This window comes from Physeter macrocephalus, chromosome 4 (genome assembly GCF_002837175.3).
Source record: "Physeter macrocephalus isolate SW-GA chromosome 4, ASM283717v5, whole genome shotgun sequence".
NCBI lineage: Eukaryota > Metazoa > Chordata > Mammalia > Artiodactyla > Physeteridae > Physeter > Physeter macrocephalus.
The window spans coordinates 50,223,563-50,247,371 of NC_041217.1; the positions used below are offsets into that span (position 1 = coordinate 50,223,563).

A 23,809-nucleotide genomic window follows, 5' to 3' on the forward strand; every position below is an offset into this window, starting at 1 on the left:
AAGGCAAAAAATATATATGTTAAATTGTATTGACTCTCCCACACAGGCTGGTGCAGTTGTATAAACTAATTTTTTTTTAACACATAAAGGATATACTTGTATTTTAGTAAATCTATAAGGATCTACACGTTTTTCATTCTTCTGCTTTAGCCCATCTTTTAAATTTTCTAAAGTAATGTAATTTTGTTGTAAAGCATCATTGGTGAATAGTTTATTTTTATATTGTCTTAAAGAGTAGTTCTGGCTAGTTAAATTCCTAAGTTTTGGTAAACCTAATAACACATTTCTGAAGGGATGAATTACTTGCATTTCTGTTTATATATTGCTGTTAATATACATAATTTCTACTCAGTTCACATATTCTGAATTTTCGAATTGTCATATCTGTTCTTTAGAGGATGAACCACCTTCACAAACTGTTTTAAGCCCAACCGTCTCAAAGAAAACTATCAGGAGAACACAGACTCCAGGTAAGAAGAGTGAGTTTATTGTTTTCCTTATGTGCCTGCTTTTTTTATGTATAGATTACAGCCTGGTCTATCAAGGGTCGCATATCATACCTCATTCAGGGTTTCAGTGAATCTTCTTTATAGGTTGTTTATTGAATTAAGCAATAGTAGCATGTGTCAAGAAAAGACAGGGCACATACTTGAGTACCTACTAAGTACCATATACTTTGTGTATGTTAATTCATTCACATAACTATGCAGGATAGATGTACCCATTTTTTGGTGAGAAAACTAGAGCTCAGAGTAGCTAACTTTTCTCTAAGATTACTTGCTATGTAACTGAGCCAAATTCAGACCCAGGTTTGTCTTCTCCAAAGCCCTTTCATTTGCCCCAAGTACCTCACTGTCACTGTCCCATGTAATAATTACTACTCAGTAAAGCTTGTTAAGTGTTGAATGAATGAATATGTCACACTACTTTCCATTTGAAACGGATTAAGGGCTTCCCTGGTGGCGCAGTGGTTAAGAATCCTGCCAATGCAGGGACACGGGTTCGAGCCCTGGTCCGGGAAGATCCCACATGCCGTGGAGCAACTAAGCCCGTGCACCACAACTACTGAGCCTGCGCTCTAGAGCCCGCGAGCCACAACTACTGAAGCCCGCGCACCTAGAGCCGGTGCTCCACAACAAGAGAAGCCACTGCAATGAGAAGCCCGCGCACCACAACAGCGAGTAGCCCAGCTCGGCGCAACTAGAGAAAGCCTGCGCGCAGCAATGAAGACCCAATGCAGCCAAAAATAAATAAATAAAATAGAATGGATTAAATGGTCTGCATTGTAAAATCATGACACAATATGGTCGATCTCAGTTTGATAATATATTTCATCAAATCTAAGATCTCATCAGTTGTAAGATATACTGTCATTGTTTTATGTACCACCTAGGAGGAAGAAATGCTGCCAATTAAACTGTAATATGCCTTAGATTTTATGATACATCCCACTTTCAGAGATGTTGAAGTGTAAAGATATTTGCATCTTAGTATCAATGTAACATGACAATAGGGTACATTTGATAGTCTACTTAATGTTTTAAAACCTGTTTAAACTATTTTGAAAAACAAGGGAAAGGATTAAGTTGTCATTAATGCGTAACATCCTTTGGTTTTTAGTTCCATTTATTTTCAGTTTGCTTTTTTTGATATCAGAAAAGTCCACAGCAATAAATGATTGTAGCTATTGAAACTGATCATCTCTGGCTTTTTATTTTTAAACCCAAATCCTAACTTCTTTCCTTACCCATTGCTTCTAATAAGATTATTCCTTATAATTTAAACTGTTCTGTTCTCAGTTTAGAATTAATAAATATCTGGTTCAAGTTCAGTTCCAAATAACACACCCTTTATGCTTAATTCCTTGAATAGCCTATGGTACTGTGTTAAGATTATAAACTACCTTAGAAAACTGTTTTGAGTGATAGGTGCTATAAACAGATTTTCCAGGCCATTTTTTTTTTTTAAGATTTATTTATTTTTGGCCGCATTGGGTCTTGATTGCTGTGCGTGGGCTTTCTCTAGTTGCGGTGAGCAGGGGCTACCCTTCATTGCAGTGCGTGGGCTTCTTATTGCGGTGGCTTCTCTTGTTGCGGAGCACGGGCTCTAGGCACACAGACTTCAGTAGTTGTGGCACGCGGGCTCAGTAGTTGTGGCTTGTGGGCTCTGGAGCACAGGTTCAGTAGTTGTGGCACACGGGCTTAGTTGCTCTGTGGCATGTAGGATCTTCCAGGACCAGAGCTCGAACCCGTGTCCCCTTCATTGGCAGGCAGATTCTTAACCACTCCGCCACCAGGGAAGTCCTTCTAGGCCATGTGGAAAAACCATATTCTTGAAATTTTATTTACAGGAGATTTAATTTCATGTCCCTTATACAGGGAGAAACAAAAATTTCTCATTTTTAAAACCTACAGTAAATTTATAAAAATTATGGAGTTAAGTAAATTGATGTAATGAAGACTGTTGAGCACCAGCCTATAGACCATTTTACAACGATTATACAATAGAATGTCTCGTACAGTCTTTCGGAGTTCACATTAGGCCTGTATTTAAGGACTGCTGTTGAGGTACATGGCTGCATAATGTTGTGGAAAGAGCACTGGACCTTGGTTGAATTAGCTACTCACCTTAAACCTCAGGCCTTTATCTGTATGACTTAGCAAGCCTAACTCACAAGGCCACTGCAAAAATGATATAGTACTTGCCAAGTCAGTTTGTACACAGTAAAACATACAGATATAAGGTGGGGTTTTTTTTTCCTCACAGCACTTTACAGGAGATGTGAAGTTCATAAAATTTTGCTTAAGCATTTCTTTTTTCTCAAGAAGCTCATGCTATAGTTGGTAATGGAAAAGACAAAACATTTCCCAGTATAGATGATAGATCGATGGAACTTATGCATAGATTACCTGGAATATATCGATATCATACTGTGCTACAATATAGAAATAAGGATATGTGTATCTTTGGGAGACTTGAGATACTCGGGGTTCTCTTACTCTAAAAGGTGCTTTTAAAAATTATACTGCATCTAGCACTTGGCATGCTCCTGTATCATTCCTCTTAATAATAGGAGAAAGAATTTAGGGAAGTCATTAAATGAATGGTTATAAAGTCTTTCTAGCAAAGGAATTATTTAAACAGGAGTCAACTTTGATGGAAAACTGCTTTAAGTGCAAGTTTAAGGATAAGCCCTTCCTTGTTTGAGGGAATGTAAATTGGTGCAGTCATATGGAAAACAGTTTGGAGGTTCCTTAAAAATCTAAAAATAGAGTTGCCGTATGATCCTGCAATCCCACTCCTGGGCATATATCCAGAGAAAACTCTAATTGGAAAAGATACATGTACCCATATGTTCATAGCAGCACTGTTTATAGTAGCTAAGACATGGAAGCAACCTAAACGTCCCTCAACAGCTGAATGGATAAAGAAGTGGTATGTGTATATGTATATGTGTGTGTACACACACACACACACACACACACACACACACACACACACAATGGAATACTACTCAGCCATTAAAAAGAATGAAATAATGCCATTTGCAGCAACATGGAAGGACCTAGAGATTATCATACTAAGTGAAGTAAGCCAGAAAGAGAAAGACAAATATTATATCACTTATATGTGGAATCTAAAATATGATACAGATGAACTTATTTACAAAAAAGAAACAGATTCACAGACTTAGAAATGGTTACCAAAGGGGCAAGGGGGGTGGAGGAAGGATAAATTAGGAGTTTGGGATTGGCAAATACAAACTATTATATATAAAATAGATAAACAACAAAGTCCTACTGTATAGCACAGGGAACTATATTCAGTATCCTATAAGAAACCATAATGGAAAAGAATATGAAAAAGAATATATATATATAACTGAATCACTTTGCTATACACCAGAAACAATACAACATTGTAAATCGACTATACATCAATTAAAAAAGAAAAAAGATAGTCCCTTCCTTCTTCTTGTAGAATCATAGACTTTCAGTTTAACTTTGGTATTCAGAATTGTGCCATAATTGTATATAGGGCCAGTGGTGTGGTCTGAGAGAACTTTATCCAAAAATGTCCTTGAAGATAATGACCTAAAGCAAGGGGCCACTTTCTAAAACCTCGTAAAGACAACTACATCATTTGTCATCCTGTTTTTGAAGTTGTGAAAAAATGTTGATTGTATTAGTTTAGAATAGGGATATGGTTTAAACTCTGCTTAATGTTTGAAGTTTCAGAATTGCATTATTTTCACATTGAAATAGCCATTAGGTTGTTCAGTCAGTTCAGTCCACATATACCTATATAACTTCTTCTATGGCCAGGTTCATTCCTTTCATGAAACTAATTTCATAATCTAAAAATACAGTAGGAAAATTTCATTTACTTTTCCTAAAGTTAAATATTTTTAACAGTTATGGTTTCTAGCTAAATAATTACAGTTAAATATTTTTAATACCTTCTATTTTGTCGTGAACATTTGATTCTTTGGCTGCTGTAGTTACAGCATTCATTCATTCTCCAGATATTATTGAGCACCTACTTTATACGAGTCCCCTTGCTAGAGCCTGGGGGTGCAGTGGTGAGCAAAAGAAGCAGACAAAGGAAGGAGATTGCTACTAAAGAAGGGTACTTGTTATTTTATTCTCTAATACCTCTCTGGGCTACTCTGTCTCATTCAGGTATCTTACATAGGGCTATATATATGGTAGAGCATATGAGAAAAGCTTAAATGAAAAGATGGGGACTGAAATAGTAATTGATGTCTATAGAGTAAGATGGGGACTGAAATAGTAATTGATGTCTATAGTGTAAGTTAAGTTTTAGGTTTTAATTAAACCTGAAAAGGATGGGAATACAGAGGAGAAAAAGAGGAAGGTAGTTGTAATAATAAGAGTAACAGACATGTACAAGATTTCTTTTTAAAGCTACTTATATAAGTTCTAAATACCTGATATGTGAAATTCTAACAACTGATAATATTTCATAGAATCTTAGAACTGGAAGATTTAGGGAAGTCATCTACTCAGAGTTTCTATCAGTGTAGGTGTCCCTCTGTTAACATGTATCTGTGCATTGTTGATCATCTGCAGTGATGTGGAAATCACTCCCTCACTCTCCATTCTGTTTTGGAGACAACACTAATAATTTGGTGGGTTTTCGTTTTACTATTGAACTAAAAGCTACTTTGCTGTAACTTTCTCTTCATCTTAGTTCTGCGTTTTTGAGCTACACAAAATCAATTTAATTGTTTCTCTACATCTCTGTCTTAAAGATGTACAAAATCATGCTCAGTAAGTATTTTTAGAACAAATGAATGGGTGTCCCTTCAAGATTTCTCTTCTCAATACTGTAAAGGGGAAATTGGATTAAGTCAGTTTTGTGAAAACAAACATAGGCAGCCAGTGTAATGGCAGGGGTTGGGGATAGCTGGTTCAGAATGTGGTTTTTGCACTTCTCATACAGAGCCAAACATACTGCTTTTTTATAGAAACAAATGAAACAGCATAATATAACCCAAATTTAGATGTAGATTGCATTTTATTTTATGTTGTGTGAGGCTGTTTGAGGAAACACACCTTGGATTTCTAGGCTAACATTAATATTTTATTTAATGGGATTGGCTTCCTCATTAATCCTATGCCATTGAACCATAGACAGTCTGAAACCTGGCTAATGTTAACATTGTTTTAAAAATTGGAGCTTGCATTTCCTGAACACACACAAGGTTAAATAATTGGAGGGAGTGTATTAAGTCTCAGGAAATTAACCCTCAAATTAAAATATGACATAAATAATCCACAATTAGGGTATGCCACAAATGGGGTAGATAATTGAGTTGGTGCTATGGTACAGATTTTGGTTCTTAATTGAGAAATTTAGAAGAGTGTTACTTGATATTCCTTTCTTGTTATACAAATATGGTCTGGTGAGAAAAACTGCAAAATTTTCCATCAAGTCCATAAATTTTTTATAGCAAGAAACTTTTCTCTAGTTCACTACTGTATTCCCATACTTAGCAAAATGGAGAGCTCAGAAAAAACTTGGCTGACTAAATAGATGAATGTATAATAAATCTAATATGTTTGACATTTTATATATTTTTTTAATGTTTTCTCTTCCTGTATTAGTGGTGAGTAAAGATCCTGTAATCAGCCTGTGTAGACCCCCTCTAAGAAGCTCAAGATTTGGTAAGAGACTGTTTTGTCTGTTGGTTCAACTTTCTTATATATTTAAATAGGGTACTACATGTATTCATATGGTTCAAAATTCAAAAGTTTCTATAAATAAACAATGAAAAGTCTCCCTGCCTCTTCTGACCTTTGTTTGCCCACCCAGTTTCCTCATCAGAGGCAACTAATGTTGTCAGTTTCTTAGGTATTTTTCCAGAGGTATTTAATGGAGATATAGGGAAATTCATGTATAAAGGATATTTTCCTCTCTTTTTTTAACCCAAATTTTAGCCCAATAAATACTCCTTTCTGTACTGTCTTATTGTTTATTTATTTTTACTTAAAATATATTGAGACATCTTTCCATATACGTGTATAAAGGACTTCCTCATTCTTTTTAAGAGGTTGTTTCTTATATGTTGCTATGATTCTTTTTGTTAGCAAAATGGTTTTAAATTAGGGTCAGGGACTTTTTATTCTTCCCAGTATAATGCTAATAAAAAATTCAAGTCTGAGGCTTTGTGGCTCAGGGCTATAAACTTTCCCTGCCTTAGTTACATTTCTTTTTGACTAAAATCTTGAAAGAGTATTGCCCTTAAATTGATTTCATGACTATGAAAGAAAACAAGTAATGTCATTCCAAGAGGTCTACTTCTACTTAATTTTTAGAGTTTATAGACCCATAAGGGTGCTTTATCGTGGGAACTAAAAAGGAAGCTTATTTATCTTCACATGAGGTTTCTACTCCTCAATCATTCCCTTTAAAAAAGAATTCGGTTGCTTTTTTTTTTTTTTGATAGATGGCTGTCCTTTTAAGTGTTATAAATGATAAAAATCTGTTAAGGTTTTGATGATGAACCTGTGGTAAAGAACCATATGATGCATTTCCTTTTCAGCTCTAATCATTTTCTTGCTATCTCTCTTGCAGATTCGTCATATAAAACAAATGGAAATACTAAAATGAGTGAATTAGGTTTGTTTATCTCTAATTCTTGTAGGTTCTCTTTGAGGTATCTAATTATCAGTAGAATATAGGAGTACATTCATTTGGTCACTGGCTTGAGAATATTACTTTGTTCATTATCTCAGTTTGAGGGGCAGTGTCCTTATGACCATAAACTTTCTTAATCACCTGGGTTTTTATTCTCTCTAAAATTATGTCTTTTGTTATATTATTGTTTAAATTCGTGTAAGAAAATATAAGAACATATATTTTAGTTTTTACTAGCAGTCAAGTTCACACTATCGGGAGAAAAGGATATCATTTACCAATTAAGGTTTTTTCTTGATTTAGAAAGTGAATTTGAGCTTTTTCAAGGTAAGTTCAGTGTTCTTTGCCATGTTTGTTGAAGTGGTTTATATTCTTTTCAGTGTTTGCCTTGGTGTAAGACATGAGCTACCAAGATCTGTGGCTTTAAGTGAATTTACATTGATTGTGGTTGGACTTAGGTTACAGTTCTTTTCTAAATTTGGAGATGAGTCAAAAGGAGGGAAGCTTCATTTTTCTTTATAAATAGTTGCAACTTGTTTTAAATTTCTTTCACTTAAGCTCAGGCTAATTTTTTTTAGAGACTTTAGCATTTATAGTGTCTGGGTACTGAAAATGATCCTTGTAGTACGCAACTTATCATGTGTACTTTCACCCACCAGTTTCTCAAATGCTCTGTTTAAAAACTTAAAAAAAAATTTTTTTTAAGTCACAGAATCTTAATTAGAAGAGAACTTGGAGCTGAAATAATCTAGCACTTTTATGTTCTTTGTATGCTAGATTTAGAAATCATTTCTATAAGTACTTTATAATAAAAACTAACTTTAAAAAAGTGCTTTCCAGCTTAAAGGAAATTTCTGTGAGATCGATATAGGGAATGACACCCTCTTTTTTTTTTTTTTTTTTTTAAATAGTAATACTGGTACATCTTGGAGTATCTAAAATGGCTATTAATGGAGCTTGAGCACTAGTGATACTGCCAAACTATTCTTTATTCTCTTTTTCTTGCTGCCCCACTCTGTTCTCCAAAACATGATTGGCATTGAACAGTCTTAAAAGGTACCTTTCTTGAAGGTATCTATAGCAGGGGTCCACAAACTACAGCCTCTGAGTAAAATCTGACCTGCAATCTTGTTTTTGTACAGCCTGTGAGCTAAGAAAAGATTTTTACATTTTATACTCACACACACACGTATGTGTGTTTGTGTGTGTATGTATGACAGAGACCATATGTGGCTAGAGAAGCCTAAAATATTTACTATTTGGCCCTTGATGGAGAAAGTTTGCCAACCCCTGATTTTATCAGTGGCAGAAATAAACACAGCATATCACCCAAATTAGCATTTGTTTGTTCTAAGTAAATTCAGAGAGTTCCATACTTGTCTGGACATAGATTTATTGCAACATTCCACACTAGGTTTTCCTGACAACACAAAAAGACAGGAGACACAGTGACTCCCCTGTATTCTATCTAGTCTTCTCTTTGAGAAGGCATGATAGTCTCACTTCTGAATCTTCATGTCTTGTCCCCAGACACAACACAAGTGAAGTTTATATTTCCTTGAGTACCCTTCACTACTCACACGAACACATTCCATGAGTCTCTAGGAATAGGAAAGTCTATAGTAGAAATATACCTGGGACTTTGTGTTTTTCTTAAAAAGGATGACCAGGTAAAAGAAAGTGAACAGAAAGTGATACAGTTAGTGGATGGTCTCTACCCACCAGAGGAAGTGGTTATAAGTGGTCTACGTTTACAGAACACATAAAGACCTAGGACTTCTGAAAGTACCTTTTCCTAATTGGTTGAAGTTGTTAGAAAAGTGACACCTCCTTAATAGCACATTTAATTATTGCCATTTGTCTAAAAGCCACAGCTTTTATAATTTAATAACTTTTTTTGATTAAGGGTATTATTGCTCCAAATGGGATTTTAATTTATTAAAGTTTCTGCATGAGTGTAGGGAAGAGTAATATCTTTTAAAAAAAAAATTTTTTTTAATGCTCTAACCTTCCACATGTACCAGCCAAGAAGTTTAAAATAAAGGAAGCTGAATGACAAAAGAGGGAAATGAAATTAAAAGCTATGTAGTCATAGATACTGCTGATTCACCATGAGATTGTATTTGAATATTTATCTGTACATTCTCTGCAGCTTGGGTTAAAAAAATGAAAATTGTTTTAAGTATTAAAATAGTGGTATATATATATATGGTAGCCTAGAGAAGTTCCCTAGTCTGGAAGAGGTCAGGAAGGTTTTATGGAGATGGCATATGAATTGAATTTTGAAGGATGAATAGCAGGCAAAATGGGGAAGGACAATTACAAATATCGCCAATACTTGTAATTGTTTTGTAATAGAATGTCACTCTTTTACCTTTAGAGTTCAGGCAATATGAGAAACTCCTTTGCATTAGAGGCAACACTCAAATTAACTGTGGCTCTTTGAGATATTTTATGTTAAATAATTTTCAGAATGACATTCTAAATCGGTAGACGGGTTTCTAGAGTTTCATTTTCTAGAGTGAGAAACATGTTTAAAAATGTATATACAGTCAAGGGGCTTCCCTGGTGGTGCAGTGGTTGCGCGTCCACCTGCCGATGCAGGGGAACCGGGTTCGCGCCCCGGTCTGGGAGGATCCCACATGCCGCGGAGCGGCTGGACCCGTGAGCCATGGCCGCTGAGCCTGCGCGTCCGGAGCCTGTGCTCTGCAACGGGAGAGGCCACAACAGAGGCGCAAGGGGAGAGGCCACAACAGAGGGAGGCCCGCATACCACAAAAAAAAAAAAAAAAAAAAATGTGTATACAGTCAAGATGAAAGCCTATTACAATGATGATTACTTGTCAAATGTACAAGATTTATTATTATTTAAGCTGTCTAATTCATAAAATATTACTGGATGGTAAGGCACAAAATAATACCATTTTTTGTTCTTAGTGATGTTATCAAGATAGCCTAGCTTGACAAGTTATTGTTTATATCTTGTATAGTGCTGATAAATATTTACTGTTAGGAACATGGAATTCTAAAGAAAGGATTTTTAGACACAGATTAAAAGTCTTTAAAGTGTCCAAAAATAAATTAAATACTTCTAATATGATAATAACATATTAGAAGTATTAAAAGTAAATGGGGAACTCCGTTATATAAGCTGGTTAAAAAATAATTCTTAAATCCTCCCCCATGCTAATTAGAATACTAACATAAACAGAAAAAAAGGAGATTGAATTTTAGGCAACCTGGTATATGAAGGACTGATTATTAGTTAATTGGCTCTAGACAAATTGACCTGGAACTTCAAAAGTATTATGGAAATAAATTGTATCAGGATGAAAAAGGGAAGGATTACTGTATAATTTATTTTTTCTGATAGTTGAGTGAATATAAATCTTCAACATACTTTTCTTTCCATTAACGCAGATTCAAAAATCAGTTCAGCCTTAAAGAAAGTTTGCTACACCAAATAAATTTTAAACTATATAAAACATAATGCCCTAATATAAATGCAACTTTAGCCAAGCTGCTGTATTACATGACTTACACTTAGGTGTTGGAACCTCTCATTTTAGGAGGAATTCACATCTCAGCCTTTTCCCATCATTCATTCATTTATTCAAAAAATTATTGAGGAAGGGACTTCCCTGGTGGTGGTGCAGTTGTTAAGACTCTACTTGCCAGTGCAGGGAACATGGGTTCAAGCCCTGGTCCGGGAAGATCCCACATGCTGCGGAGCAACTAAGCCCATGTGCCGCAACTACTGAGCCTGTTTGCTACAACTACTGAAGCCCGCGCGCCTACAGCCCATGCTCTGCAGCAAGAGAAGCCACCACGATGAGAAGCCTGTGCACTGCAATGAAGAGTAGCCCCCACTCGCTGCAACTAGAGAAAGCCTGCACGCAGCAACGAAGACCCAATGCAGCCATAAATAAATAAATAAATAAATAAAATTATTGAGGAAGACTTCTTGGTTCCACATGTAAGGAGCTTGGAAGTCACCACTTCAGCCTAATAACAAGTCAAAACCTGACAACTGAAAAATCAACAACTCTTAGATCCATAAGAGAGGAGATGACACAGGTAAAACCACTGACACCAAGATTGGAGAAACAGACAAACATAGGAAGTCCTGGCTTACTGGAGTCAAGATTCACAAGCAGAAGCCTCTGCAGGAGGTAGTGCTGGGTAGGAAAACCTGAGCTGCAGTTGATGAATTGTTGGAGGCTCAGCGTGGACAAGTCTGAAGAGTTAAAAATTCCAGGAGGACCCAGTCAAAGGTGGGCCCCTACTGTATTGTGAAATTTACCTCCAGAAGCTCAGCCAGGCTCCCATAATGAATATCAGCAAAAAATCCCCTCATACTTCTGCAAGATAGAGGGAGAAAGGAAACATTTTGAAATATTCCAGGGCATTCTGTTCTTCTTAACAAGGCAAGCCCTCAGGGAAGTCTAGTTAACTGGAACCTAACCTACTCTATTATTATCAAAGCCCCACTGACCTGAAGGAAGGGAAATACCCAACACCAGACCACTCTGAACATCCTGTCACACCTACAGGAGAAGGGAAAAAAGGTGAGGAACTGTTTGGAAGTTCACGGTCCAGAGGCATAAGCTTAACTAAAAACAGAGACCTAGAGCTATAGAATACTTCCCCTTCCCCAACACCTGACCACCACCTTACTAAAGATCTATTTACAGCAGTTCTTTTTACCCAGTACAGCATGTCCAGCTATCAAGAAAAAATTATGAAACATGCCAAAATGCAAAAAACACAATTTGAAAAGATACAGCAACATCAACCAGACATGGCAGGGATGTTAGAATTATCAGACCAGGAATTTAAAACAACTGTGACTAATATGCTAAGGGCTCTAATGGATAAAGTAGACAGCATGCAAGAACAGAAAAACAATGTCAGCCGAGAGATAGAAATCCTAAGAAAGAATCAAAAAGAAATGCTACAGATAAAAAAGCACTGTAACAGAAATGAAGAATGCTTTTTATGGGCTTATTGGACTGGACACGGCTAGAATCTCTACAGGATATATCAACAGAATCCTCAAAGAAATTATAATTATGTGACATGATGTGTTAGTAAGTGCTATGATGATAATCATATTGCAATATATAAATGTATCAGATCAACACATTGTACACCTTACCCATAACACAATGTTAAGTATCAGTTATATCTCAATTAAAAAAAGTAGAATCCTTGAAACCAAAAATCAAAGAGAACAATGACTGAATAATACAGAATATCCTAGACTGTGCAACAGCTACAAAAGGTGTCATAATGCATGCATAATGTGAATAATAGAAGAAGAAAGGAACAGAAGAAATGTTTGAAATAATGACTGAGAATTTCCTAAATTAATGTCAAACACTGAATTCAGATCCAGGAAGCTCACAAACACCAAGCAGGATTAATGCCAAAAAATAATACACTTAGGCATATCCTTTTTAAACCACAGAATGTCAAAAATAAAGAAAAAAATCCCAAAAGAAGTCAGAGGAAGACAACACATGACCTGTAAAGGAATAAAGGCCAGAATTACATCTAACATCTCCTCAGAAATCATGCAAGCAAGAAGAGATTGGAGTGAAAGATTTAAAGTGTTCAAAGAAAAAAACCTCACCAACCTGGAATACTGTACCTTGCAAAACTATCCTTCAGAGGTGAAGCCTCTACCCAAGCTAACTAAGAAAAAAAGAAAAGGAAAGAAGAAAAAAAAGGAGGAAAAAAAAGTGGGACACAAATTACTGATGTCAGGAATAAAAGAGGGGACACTATAGATCCCATGGAAATTAAAAGGATAACACAGGAATATTATGAACAACTCTATGCCACAGATTTGATAACCTAGATGAAATGAACTGATTCCTCGAAAGACATAATATGCTAAAACTCACTCAAGAAGAAATAGGTGATCCAAATAGATCTGTATCTCTTAAGTAAATTGAATCAATAATTAATAACTTTCCAAAACAGAAAGCACCAGGCCCAGATGAGTTTCCTAGTGAATTCTATCAAACATTTAAGGAAGAAATTATACCAATTCTCTACAATCTCTTGGAGGATAGAAGGAGAGGAATTACTTCCTAACTCATTCTGTGAGGCCAGCATTATGCTAATACCAAAACCAGACAAAAACATCCTGAGAAAAAACTATAGACCAATGTCAGAAACACCGCAGAGTGAAGCATCTACCTTTGTCTCTCCCTTCACTCTACAACCAGTGAAACATCCACAACTTAACAAAGGTGCCTCTGCCCAAAACAACAGGTTGCTGGAGAATTCCACACAGCTGTACATCTAAAGCTGGGTGAATTTTAACACTTAGTGGAAGTGGAACTGAGGGAACAGTGGAGATGAGGCCTGCAATTTGAGTCCCTTGATGGGACAGCAGAGCCCACAGCTTCAGAGAACCCAGTAACTGCAAGAAAGGCTACATGCATGACTTGAGCCAACTGACAGCACCAGCACCCATGGCCACAAGCAACTGGTGGGTAGCAGCAGTGGGGCCTAGGACCCCATCACAACAGCTGCTGAGGTGCCCACATCCACAGCCCCCTCCACTTCCTATTCACAGTGGCATAGCCTGCAAACCTTACAACAGACAAGGTAGAGTTGCCTGCATGACTCCAGCTCCCTCTGCCCCCTCCATCCTCTCCCCTTCCCCTGATGTTGGAACCTGTGTCTCGGGATCCCAGACGCAAGGAAAGGAAACAGCTCACCATATTGGTGATGAAAGCAACTCTAGCAGAAGCAAGGAGCTACAACCCTGGTGGCACAAAAAGGTACAACAAAGGCACAGAGCCACACCTCTTACAGAGAAAGTGGAGGCTAGAAAGTGCCACTCAGATGTACTAACCAGTGGCAGCTCAGGTAAGAAAAACTAAAAACTTACGTGATAGTGCCACTGACTGGAAAACAAAGGAATCTAACTCCTAACCTGTCGTTTAATATTAAATGCACTGACAGAGGAACAATTCATCATCAAACAACATGAAGAACACAGTAACACTATACCACAAAAAGAAAATGACAATTCTCTAGAAACAAAACTTAAAGTCATGAAATATTGTAATCTGACTGATAAAGAATTCAAAATAGCTATCCTAAAGGTACACAAGGAGATACAATAAAACTCAAGCAGTTTAATGAGCTCAGCGGTAAAATTAATGAACAGAAGGAATACTTTACCAAAGACATTGAAATTCTAAAAGACAGACAAATTCTGGAGCTGAGGAACACAATAAATAAGATGAAGAATTTATTAGAAAGTATTGGAAATAGAGCAGGCTACATGGAAGAGAGAGATAGTGTCCTCTAAATAGAAATCTAGAAGTGATACAAGTAGAAGAGGAAAGAGAAATAAGATGTTTTAAAAACGAGGAAATCCTATGAGAGAAGTCCAACTCTTTTAGGAAGGACAACATTAGGATCATGGGTATCCCAGAAGGAGAAGGGAGCAGAGAGGTTATTTAAAGAAATAATAGCTGAGAATTTCCCAAACCTAGGGAAGAAGCTGCATATACAAGCCCGTGAAGCTAAGAGAACACCTAGTTACCTCTATGCAAAAAGACCTCCAAGACATAATATTAAAATGGTCAAAATTCAATAACAGTATTCTAAAGGCAGCCAGGGAAAAAATAATGGTGACCTACATACAAAGGAACCCCCCATTAGGCTATCAGTGGATTTCTCAGCAGAAACCCTACAGGCCAGGAGTAGAATGACATTCTCAAAATACTGAAAGATAAGAACTGTCACACAAGAATACTCTATCCAGCAGTTAACATTCACATATAAAGGAGAAAAAGACTTTTCCAGACAAAAGCTGAAGGAGTTCATCAACACTAAACCTGCCTTGCAATCTCTATTGAAAGGAGCTCTTCAACCAGAAACAAAGTGGCCAAAATATACAAAACTTTGAGCAAGGTGATAAATAGAACTAGAAAATTGCAACAGTCTATCAAAGTTTTTAAACCCTCTATCATCACATAAAGGTTAAAGGGAGAAAAAGAGCAGAATAATATAACTATCTCACCTTGATAACAAACTCACAAGATAAGAAGGAATAACTTAAGACAACAAAAACATAAAAGGGGAAAAGGACAGAACTTGTATAGGTAAATGAAGATATCAGTAGAAAAAGGACTATTTTAACTAAGATGTTTTATACAAACCTCAGGGTAAACACAGAACATTAACATAGAGCAGAGACACACAACATAACGAGAGGAACCTGAGAAAAATATCTTAGAAAACCACCAAACCAAAATGGCAAACGGGACTTCCCTGGTGGTCCAGTGGTTAAGACTTCGCCTTCCAATGCAGGGAGTGTGGGTCCAATCCCTGGTTGGGGAGCTAAGATCCACGTGCCTCATGGCCAAAAAACCAAAACATGAAACAGAAGCAATATTGTAACAAATTCAGTAAAGACTTGAAAAAAATGGTCCACATCAAAAAAGAAAGAAAAAAAAATTGCCAGACAGAAGCACTAGGAGAAACAAGGTATAGATCAACCAGAAAAAAAAAGATATGATGGCAGTACTATGTCCTTATCTATTAATAATCACCCTAGGGCTTCCCTGGTGGCGCAGTGGTTGAGAATCTGCCTGCCAATGAAGGGGACATGGGTTCAAGCCCTGGTCTGGGAAGATCCCACATGCCACGGAGCAACTGGGCCCGTGAGCCACAACTACTGAGCCTGCACGTCTGGAGCTTGTGCTCCGCAACGAGAGGCCGCAACAGTGAGAGGCCCGCGCACCACGATGAAGAGTGGCCCCTGCTCGCTGCAGCTAGAAGAAAGCCCACGCACAGAAACTAAGACCCAACACAGCCAAAAATAAATAAATAAATAAATAAAAATTAAAAAGAAAAATCACCCTAAATATAAATGGATTGCACTCACCAATCAAAAGACATAGAGTGGCTGGATGGATTGAAAAACAACTATATGTTTCCTCTAGAAGACATAGTTCTAAAGACAAACATACGCTAAAAGTAAAGGGATGGAAGATGTTACATCAAGCAAATAGCAGCCAAAAGAAAGCTGGTATAGCCATACTCATATCAGAAAAAGTAGACTTCAAGCCAAAAAAGGTAACGAGACAAAAATGAACAGTATGTAATAATAAAGGAGGCAATTTATCAAGAAGACATAACAGTGACAATTTATCAAGAAGACATAACAGTGATAACATAACAGACAGATCATTCAGACAGAAAGTCAACAAGGAAACACTGGTCTTAAATGAAACATTAGACCAGATGGAGTTAATAGATTTTTAAAGAACGTTCCATCCAAACATAGCAGAATATATATTCTTCTCAAGTGAACATGGAACTTTCTCAAGGATAGACGATATGTTGGGACACAAAATAAGTTTCCATAAATTTAAGAAGATTGAAGTCATATGCCGTCTTCTCTTACCACAATGGAATGAAACTAGAAATCAACTACAAGAAGAAAACTAGAAAAATTACAAATATATGGAAACTGAACAACTATTGGATCAATGAAGAAATTGAAGGAGAAATAAAAAATTACTTGAAAACAAATGTAAATGAAAATACAATATACCAAAATCTATGGGATGGAGTAAAAGAGGGAAGGTTTTTAAAAAATTTTTATTTTTAATTATTTTTATTGGAATATAGTTGATTTACAATGTTGTGTTAGATTCAGGTTTACAGCAAAGTGAATCTGTTTTTCACATATCCACTTTTTTTAAAGATTCTTTTCCCATATAGGTCATTACAGAGTACATCCATGTCTTTTTTTTTTAATTAATTTTTATTGGAGTATGGTTGCTTTACAAGGAGGGAAGTTTACATCAATAAAGTCTACCTCAAGAAACAGGAAAAATCTTAAACAATCTTACCTTACACCTAAAGAAACTAGAAAAAGAAGAACAAACAAACCCCAAAGTTAGTATAATTAAGGAAAAAGTAAAGATAAGAGCAGAAATAAATAAGAAACTAAAAAGACGGTAGAAAAGATCAATGAAACTAAGAGCTGGTTCTTTGGAAAGATAAACAAAATTGACAAACTGTTAGCTAGACTCACTAAGGAAAAAAGCAACAAGGCTCTGATAAATAAAATTAGAAACAAAAGAGGAAAAAAAACATATACCACAGATATACAAAGGATTATAAGAGTATTATTAACAGCTATACACCAACAAATTGCACAGCTTAGAAGAAACGGACAATATCTTAGAATCATACAACCTTCCAAGACTGAATCAGGAAGAAATAGAAAATCTGAATAGACTGATTACTTGTACAAAGATTGAAACAGTAATCAAAGAACTCCCAAAAAACAAAAGTCCAGGACCACATGGCTTCACAGGTGAATTCTACCAAACATTCAATGAAGATTTAATACCTATCCTTCTCAAACTTTTCCATAAAACTGAAAAGAAGGGAATACTTCCTAACTCACTTTAACACATTATTGACCAGAGATGCCACAGGCGTTAGTTTCTGCAGAAATCCCCTGGTCAATAATGTGTTAAGAGGCCAATGTCACCATGATACCAAAACCAGAGGATGATAACAACAACAAAAAATTACAGTCCAGTATCTGATGAACATAGATGCAAAAATCCTGAACAAAATATTAGCAAACTGAATTCCACAATATACTGAAAAGATCCTACACCATGATCAAGTGGGATTTATTCCACTCAAGGATGGTTCAACATTATAAAATCAATCATCGTGATACACCACTTTAATAAAATGAAGGATAAAAGCCATAAGATCATCTCAGTAGATACAGAAAAAGCATTTAACAAGATTCAATACTGATTTATGATAAAAATTCTAAAGTTGGTATAGTAGGGGCATACCTCCACATAATAAAAGCCATATATGATAAACCTACAACTAACATGATACTCCATGGTGAAAAATTGAAAGCTATCCCTCTAAGATCAGGAATAAAACAAGGATGTGCACTCTTACCAATCCTATTCAACATAGTATTGGAAGTCCTAGCCAGAGCAATTAGATAAGAAAAAAGGAATAAAAGGTGTCCAAATTGGGAAGGAAGAAGTAGAAATAATAAATGAATACAATAAAGTTGCAGGATATAAAATCAATGTATAAAAATCTGGGGATTTCCTTGGTGATGCAGTGGTTAAGAATCTGCCTGCCAATGCAGAGGACACGGGTTTGAGCCCTGGTCCAAGAGCATCCCACATGCTGCAGAGCAACTAAGAAAACAATGTGCATAGCACAGGGAGATCAGCTTGGTGCTTTGTGACTACCTAGGTGGGTGGGATAGGGAGGGTGGCAGAGAGACGCAAGAGGGAGTAGATATGGAGATATATGTATATGTATAGCTGATTCACTTTGTTATAAAGCAGAAACTAACACACCATTGTAAAGCAATTATACTCCAATAAGAATGTTAAAAAAAGAAAGAAAGAAAGAAAGCAATGTCATTTACAATTACAACAAAAATAATAAAATACCTGGAAGTAAATTTAATCATGGAGGTAAAAGGCATGTACAGTGAAAAATATGACACTGTTGAATTGAAGAAGACACAGATAAATGGCAAGATATTCTATGCTCATGGATTGGAAGAATTAACATTGTCAAAATGTACTTATTACCTAAAGCAAACTACAGATTCAGTGCAATCCCTATCAAAATCCCCAAAACATTTTTCACAGAAAAGAACAAAAAATTTTAAAACTTATATAGAACCACAAAAGTCCCCAAGTAGGCAAAGCAGTCCTGAGAAAAAAGAACAAAGCTGGAGGTATCACACTCCCTGATTCCAAACTATACTACAAAGACATAGAAACAGCATGGTTGCTATGGCAGGAAAACATACATAGATCAATGGAACACAATTGAGAACCCAGAAATAAGCCCACACACATATGGATAATTAATTTATGACAAAGCAATGAACATACAATGGAAAAAGGATAGTCTCTTCGATTAATGGTATTGGGAAAACTGGACAGCCAAATGCAGAAAAATGAAACTAGACCAAACCATGCACAAAAACTAACTCAAAATGGACTAAATATTTGAATATAAGATGAAACCGTACACTTCTAGAAGAAGCAGAGACAATATGCTCTGTGACATCAGTCTTCGCAGTATCTTCCTAGATACGTCTCCTCATGCAGGGGAAACACAAGCAAAATTTAACAAGTGAGATTATATCAAGTAAAAAGCTTCTGCAGCAAAGAAAACCATCAATAGAATGAAAAGACAACCTACTGAATGCGAGAAAGTATTTGCAAATGACATATCAAATATGGGGTTAATATCCAAAATATATGAAGAACTCATACAACTCAAAAACAAAAAACCCCAAACAACCTGATTAAAAATTGGGCATAGGAGCTGAATAGACATTTTTCCTAAGAAGACATACAGATGGCTAACTGGCACATGAAAAAATGTTCAACATCACTGATTATTAGGGAAATGCAAATCAAAATCACAGTGAGATACCACCTCACACCTGTTAGAATTCTCAAAAAGGCAAGAAATAACAAGTGTTGGCAAGGATATGGAGAAAAGGGACCACCTCATACATTGTTGGTAGGAATGTAAGTTGGTACAGTCACTATGGAAGACTATTTAGAGATTCCTCAAAAAATTAAGAATAGAACTACCATATGATCCAGCTATCCTACTTCTGGGCATTTATCCAAAGAATATGAAGATACTAATCTGAAGAGCTATCTGCACCACCACCCACCCCCATAATCATCACAGCATTATTTACAATAGCCAAGGTACGGAAACAACTCAAGTGCCTATCAACAGATGAATGGATAAAGATGTGGTATATGTATACAATGGAATACTACCCAGCCATTAAAAAAAGATGAAATTTTGCTATTTGTGACAGTATGGATGGACCTTGAGGGCATTATGCTAAGTGAGCTAAGTCAGACAGAGGAAGACATGCATATGATTTCATTCATATGGGGAATGTAAAAAAACCCATAAACATTTAAAAATAAATGAACATACCAAACAAAAACAAGCATGTAGATAGAACAAAGTAGTGGTTATCTGAGGGGAAGGGGCAGTGGGGAAGGGGAAGTGGGTAGAGGGGATCAACTGCATGGTGATGGATGGAAAATAAGTTTTTTTTAAATAAATTTATTTGTTATCTATGTTTGGCTGCATTGGGTCTTCGTTGCTGCGCACGAGCTTTCTCTAGTTGCAGCAAGTGGGGGCTACTCTTCGTTGTGGTGCATGGGCTTCAGTAGTTGTGGCACACAGGCTCAGTAGTTGTGGCTCGCGGGCTCTAGAGCACAGGCTCAATAGTTGTGGCACACGGGCTTAGTTGCTCTGCTGCATGTGGGATCTTCCCAGACCACGGCTCGAACCCGTGTCCCCTGCATTGGCAGGTGGGTTCTTAACCACTGCACCACCAGGGAAGTCCCAGAAAATAAGTCTGTGGTTGTGAGCACATTGTAGGGTATATAGAAGTAGAAATAAAATGCTGTACACGTGAAACTTACAGATCAATGTTACTTAAATTTTTTTTTAAATGTTTAAAAAATATTTCTCATGGACACAGATGCAAAAACCTTCAACAAAATGTTAGTAAATCAAATTTTTTAAAGTACAAAAATAATTAATACACTACAACCAAATAGGATTTATCTCAGGTGTGCAAGGCTGGTTTAACATTTGAAAATCAATTCATATAATCCAACATATCAACAGACTAAGGAAAAATCATGATCATATCAATAGATGCAGAAAACAACATTGATAGAGTCCAACACCCATTCATGATAAAAATCCTCAGGAATAGAGATAAACTTTGTCAACTTGATAAAGACTATCTACAGAAACTACAGCTAACATGTGTAATAATGGTAAGAAACTGGAAGCTTTTGTACTAACATCAGGTACAAGGCAAGGATGTCCTTGCTCACCAGTTTTCAATATTGTGCTGGAAGTTCTAGCTAATGCAATAAGACAAAGGAAATAAAAGGTATACAGATTGGGAAGGAAGAAATAAAACTGTCTTTATTCACAGATGACATGATTGTCTATGTAGAAAATCCAAGAGAATGGACAAAAAAACCTTCTGGAACTTACGCAGTTATGCAAAGTTGTAGGATACAAGGTTAATATACAAAAGTCAAGCACTGTCTTATATACCAGTAGTGAACAAGAGATACTTGAAAATAAAAATACAATATAATTATCATTAGCATACCCCAACATGTAATACTTAGATATAAATCTAACAAAATATGTACAAGACCTATATGAAAAGAACTACAAAACTTTCATGAATGAAATCAAAGAACTGCTAAATAAGTGGGGAGATATTCCATGTTTATAGATAGGAGGACTCAATATTGTCAAGGTGTCATTTCTTCCCAAATTAATCTGTAGATTCAGTGCAACACCAATCAAAATCCCAGCAAGTTAATTCATGGATATCAACAAATTAGTCCTAAAGTTTGTATGGAGAAACAAAAGACCCAGAATAGCTAACACCATATTGGAAGAATAAAGTAGGACAGTACTCAGCCTCAAGCTAAACTAAACCTAAAGCTACAGTAATTGAGACAATGTGGTATTGTCAAAAGAATAGACAAGTAGATCATTGGAATAGAATAAAGAGCCCATAAGTAGACCCACATATAGTCAACTGATCTTTGACAAAGGAGCAAAGGCAGTACAATGGAACAGAGAGTCTTTTCAACAAATGGTACTGGGACAACTCGACATCCACATGCAAAAAAAAGAATCTGAGCACAGACCTTAACACCTTTCACAAAAATTAACTCAAAATAGATCATAGACCTAAATGTAAACACAAAACTATAAAACTCCTAGAAGATTACATAGGAGAAAAATCTAGATGACCTTGGGTATGGTGATGCCTTTTTAGGTATAAACCAAAGGCATTATCCATGAAAGAAATAACTGATAAGCCGAACTTTGTTAGAATTATAACTTCTGCTCAGCAAAAGACAATGTCAAGGGAATGAGAAGGCAAGCCACAGATTGCGAACAAATATTTGCGAATGACATATTTGAGAAAGGACTATTATCCAAAATATACAAAGAAGTCTTAAAACTCAACAATAAGAAAACAACTTGATTTAAAAATGGGTTGAAGTCTGTAACAGACACCTCACCAAAGAAGATATACAGGTGGCAAATAAACGTTTGAAAAGTTGCTCTACATTGTATGTCATCAGGGAAATGCAATTGAAAACGAGATACCACTACATACTTACACTAACAACAGCAAATGCTTATGTGGATGTGAAGCAACAGGAAATCCTATTCATTGCTGTTGGGAATGTATGATGGTCCAACCACTTTGAAGTTAGTTTTACAGTTTCTTACAAAACTAAACATACTCTTACCATACAATCCAGCAATCATATTCCTTGATACTTACCCAAAAGGGTTGAAAACTTATGTCCACACACAAACCTGCACACACATATGGCAGCTTTATTCATAATTGCCAAAACTTGGAAACAACCAAGATGTCCTTCCATGGGTGAGTGGATAAATAAACATCCAGACAATGGGATATTATTGTGTTAAGAGCTATCAAGCCATGAAGAGACATGGAGGAACCTTAAGTGAATCTTACTAAGTGAAAGAAGCCACTCTGAAGAGGCTACATACTGTATGATTCCAACTATATGATATCCTGGAAAAGGCAAAACTCTTGAGACAATAAAAAGATCAGTGATTACCAAGGGTTTGGGGTGGGGGTAGGAGATGGGGGAGCAATGAATATAGGTAGAGCACAGAAGATTTCTAGGACAGTGAAAATACTCTATGATATCAGAATAGTGGATACATGTCATTATACATTTGTCTAAGCCCATAGAAGGTACAACATCAAGATTGAGCTGTTATGTAAATTATGGTCTTTGGGTGATTACGATGTGTCTGTATAGGTTCATCAGTTGTGACAAATGTACCACTCTGATAGGAATGTTGGTAATGGGGAAGACTATGCATGTCTGGGCGCAGGGAGCATATGGAAAATCTCTCTCCCCCTCAATTTCATGAATCTTAAACTGCTTTTAAAAATGAATTTTAAAAATTAATTTAAAAATAAATTTAAACAAATTACTGAGTGCTTACTATGTGCCATTATGAACAAAACTGATGCAGTGGTAGAAGGGTAGTAGACTAGAAATCAGAAAAGTCTGTATTCAAGTCCTTTTTTGTCACTTGTTAGTCCTGACACCCTTAGACAAGTCACTTAGTATCTTTGAGCCTTACCTATGATAGTATTCCCTTATGACATGGGAATCAGATAATAGACATGACGTTTTTTGAAAACTAACTAGCAACATGAAAATATTAAGGACTTACTATTATTAAAATAATAACTAATACATGACCATTGTCTCTTAAGAAAATATTTTTTGTTTGCATGCTATGTGAATAGTTGTGTAAATGAATAAAGCAAAACAGCTGTCCAAAAAAGAAATACTGTAATAGTTATGCACTTAGAAAAGAAAACTTCAAAAAGGGAACAATACCTTTTTATGTGAATGGAAATATTAACAAATTTTAAGGGAATAGCACTAAGACAAGTTTGACTTTCCATTTTTCTGCTTAGAGAAAAAAGATAAAATGAAAGGACAGTC

General features: G+C 36.1%; 1 protein-coding gene across 3 annotated transcripts in view; it reads left to right on the plus strand.

Moving 5' to 3' along the window:
• The window catches only part of TOR1AIP1 (torsin 1A interacting protein 1), a 48,307-nt gene that overhangs the window by 2,226 nt on the left and 22,272 nt on the right, over positions 1 to 23,809 (plus strand). The window contains exons 2-5 of one of the 3 annotated variants that reach the window (XM_007104667.4): positions 396 to 470; positions 6,132 to 6,191; positions 7,102 to 7,146; positions 7,468 to 7,491. In XM_007104667.4, the coding sequence (XP_007104729.2) occupies positions 396 to 470; positions 6,132 to 6,191; positions 7,102 to 7,146; positions 7,468 to 7,491 (204 nt within the window). The remainder of the gene's footprint in view (positions 1 to 395; positions 471 to 6,131; positions 6,192 to 7,101; positions 7,147 to 7,467; positions 7,492 to 23,809) is intronic. The other 2 variants (XM_007104668.4, XM_007104669.4) reach the window with 2 other exon arrangements.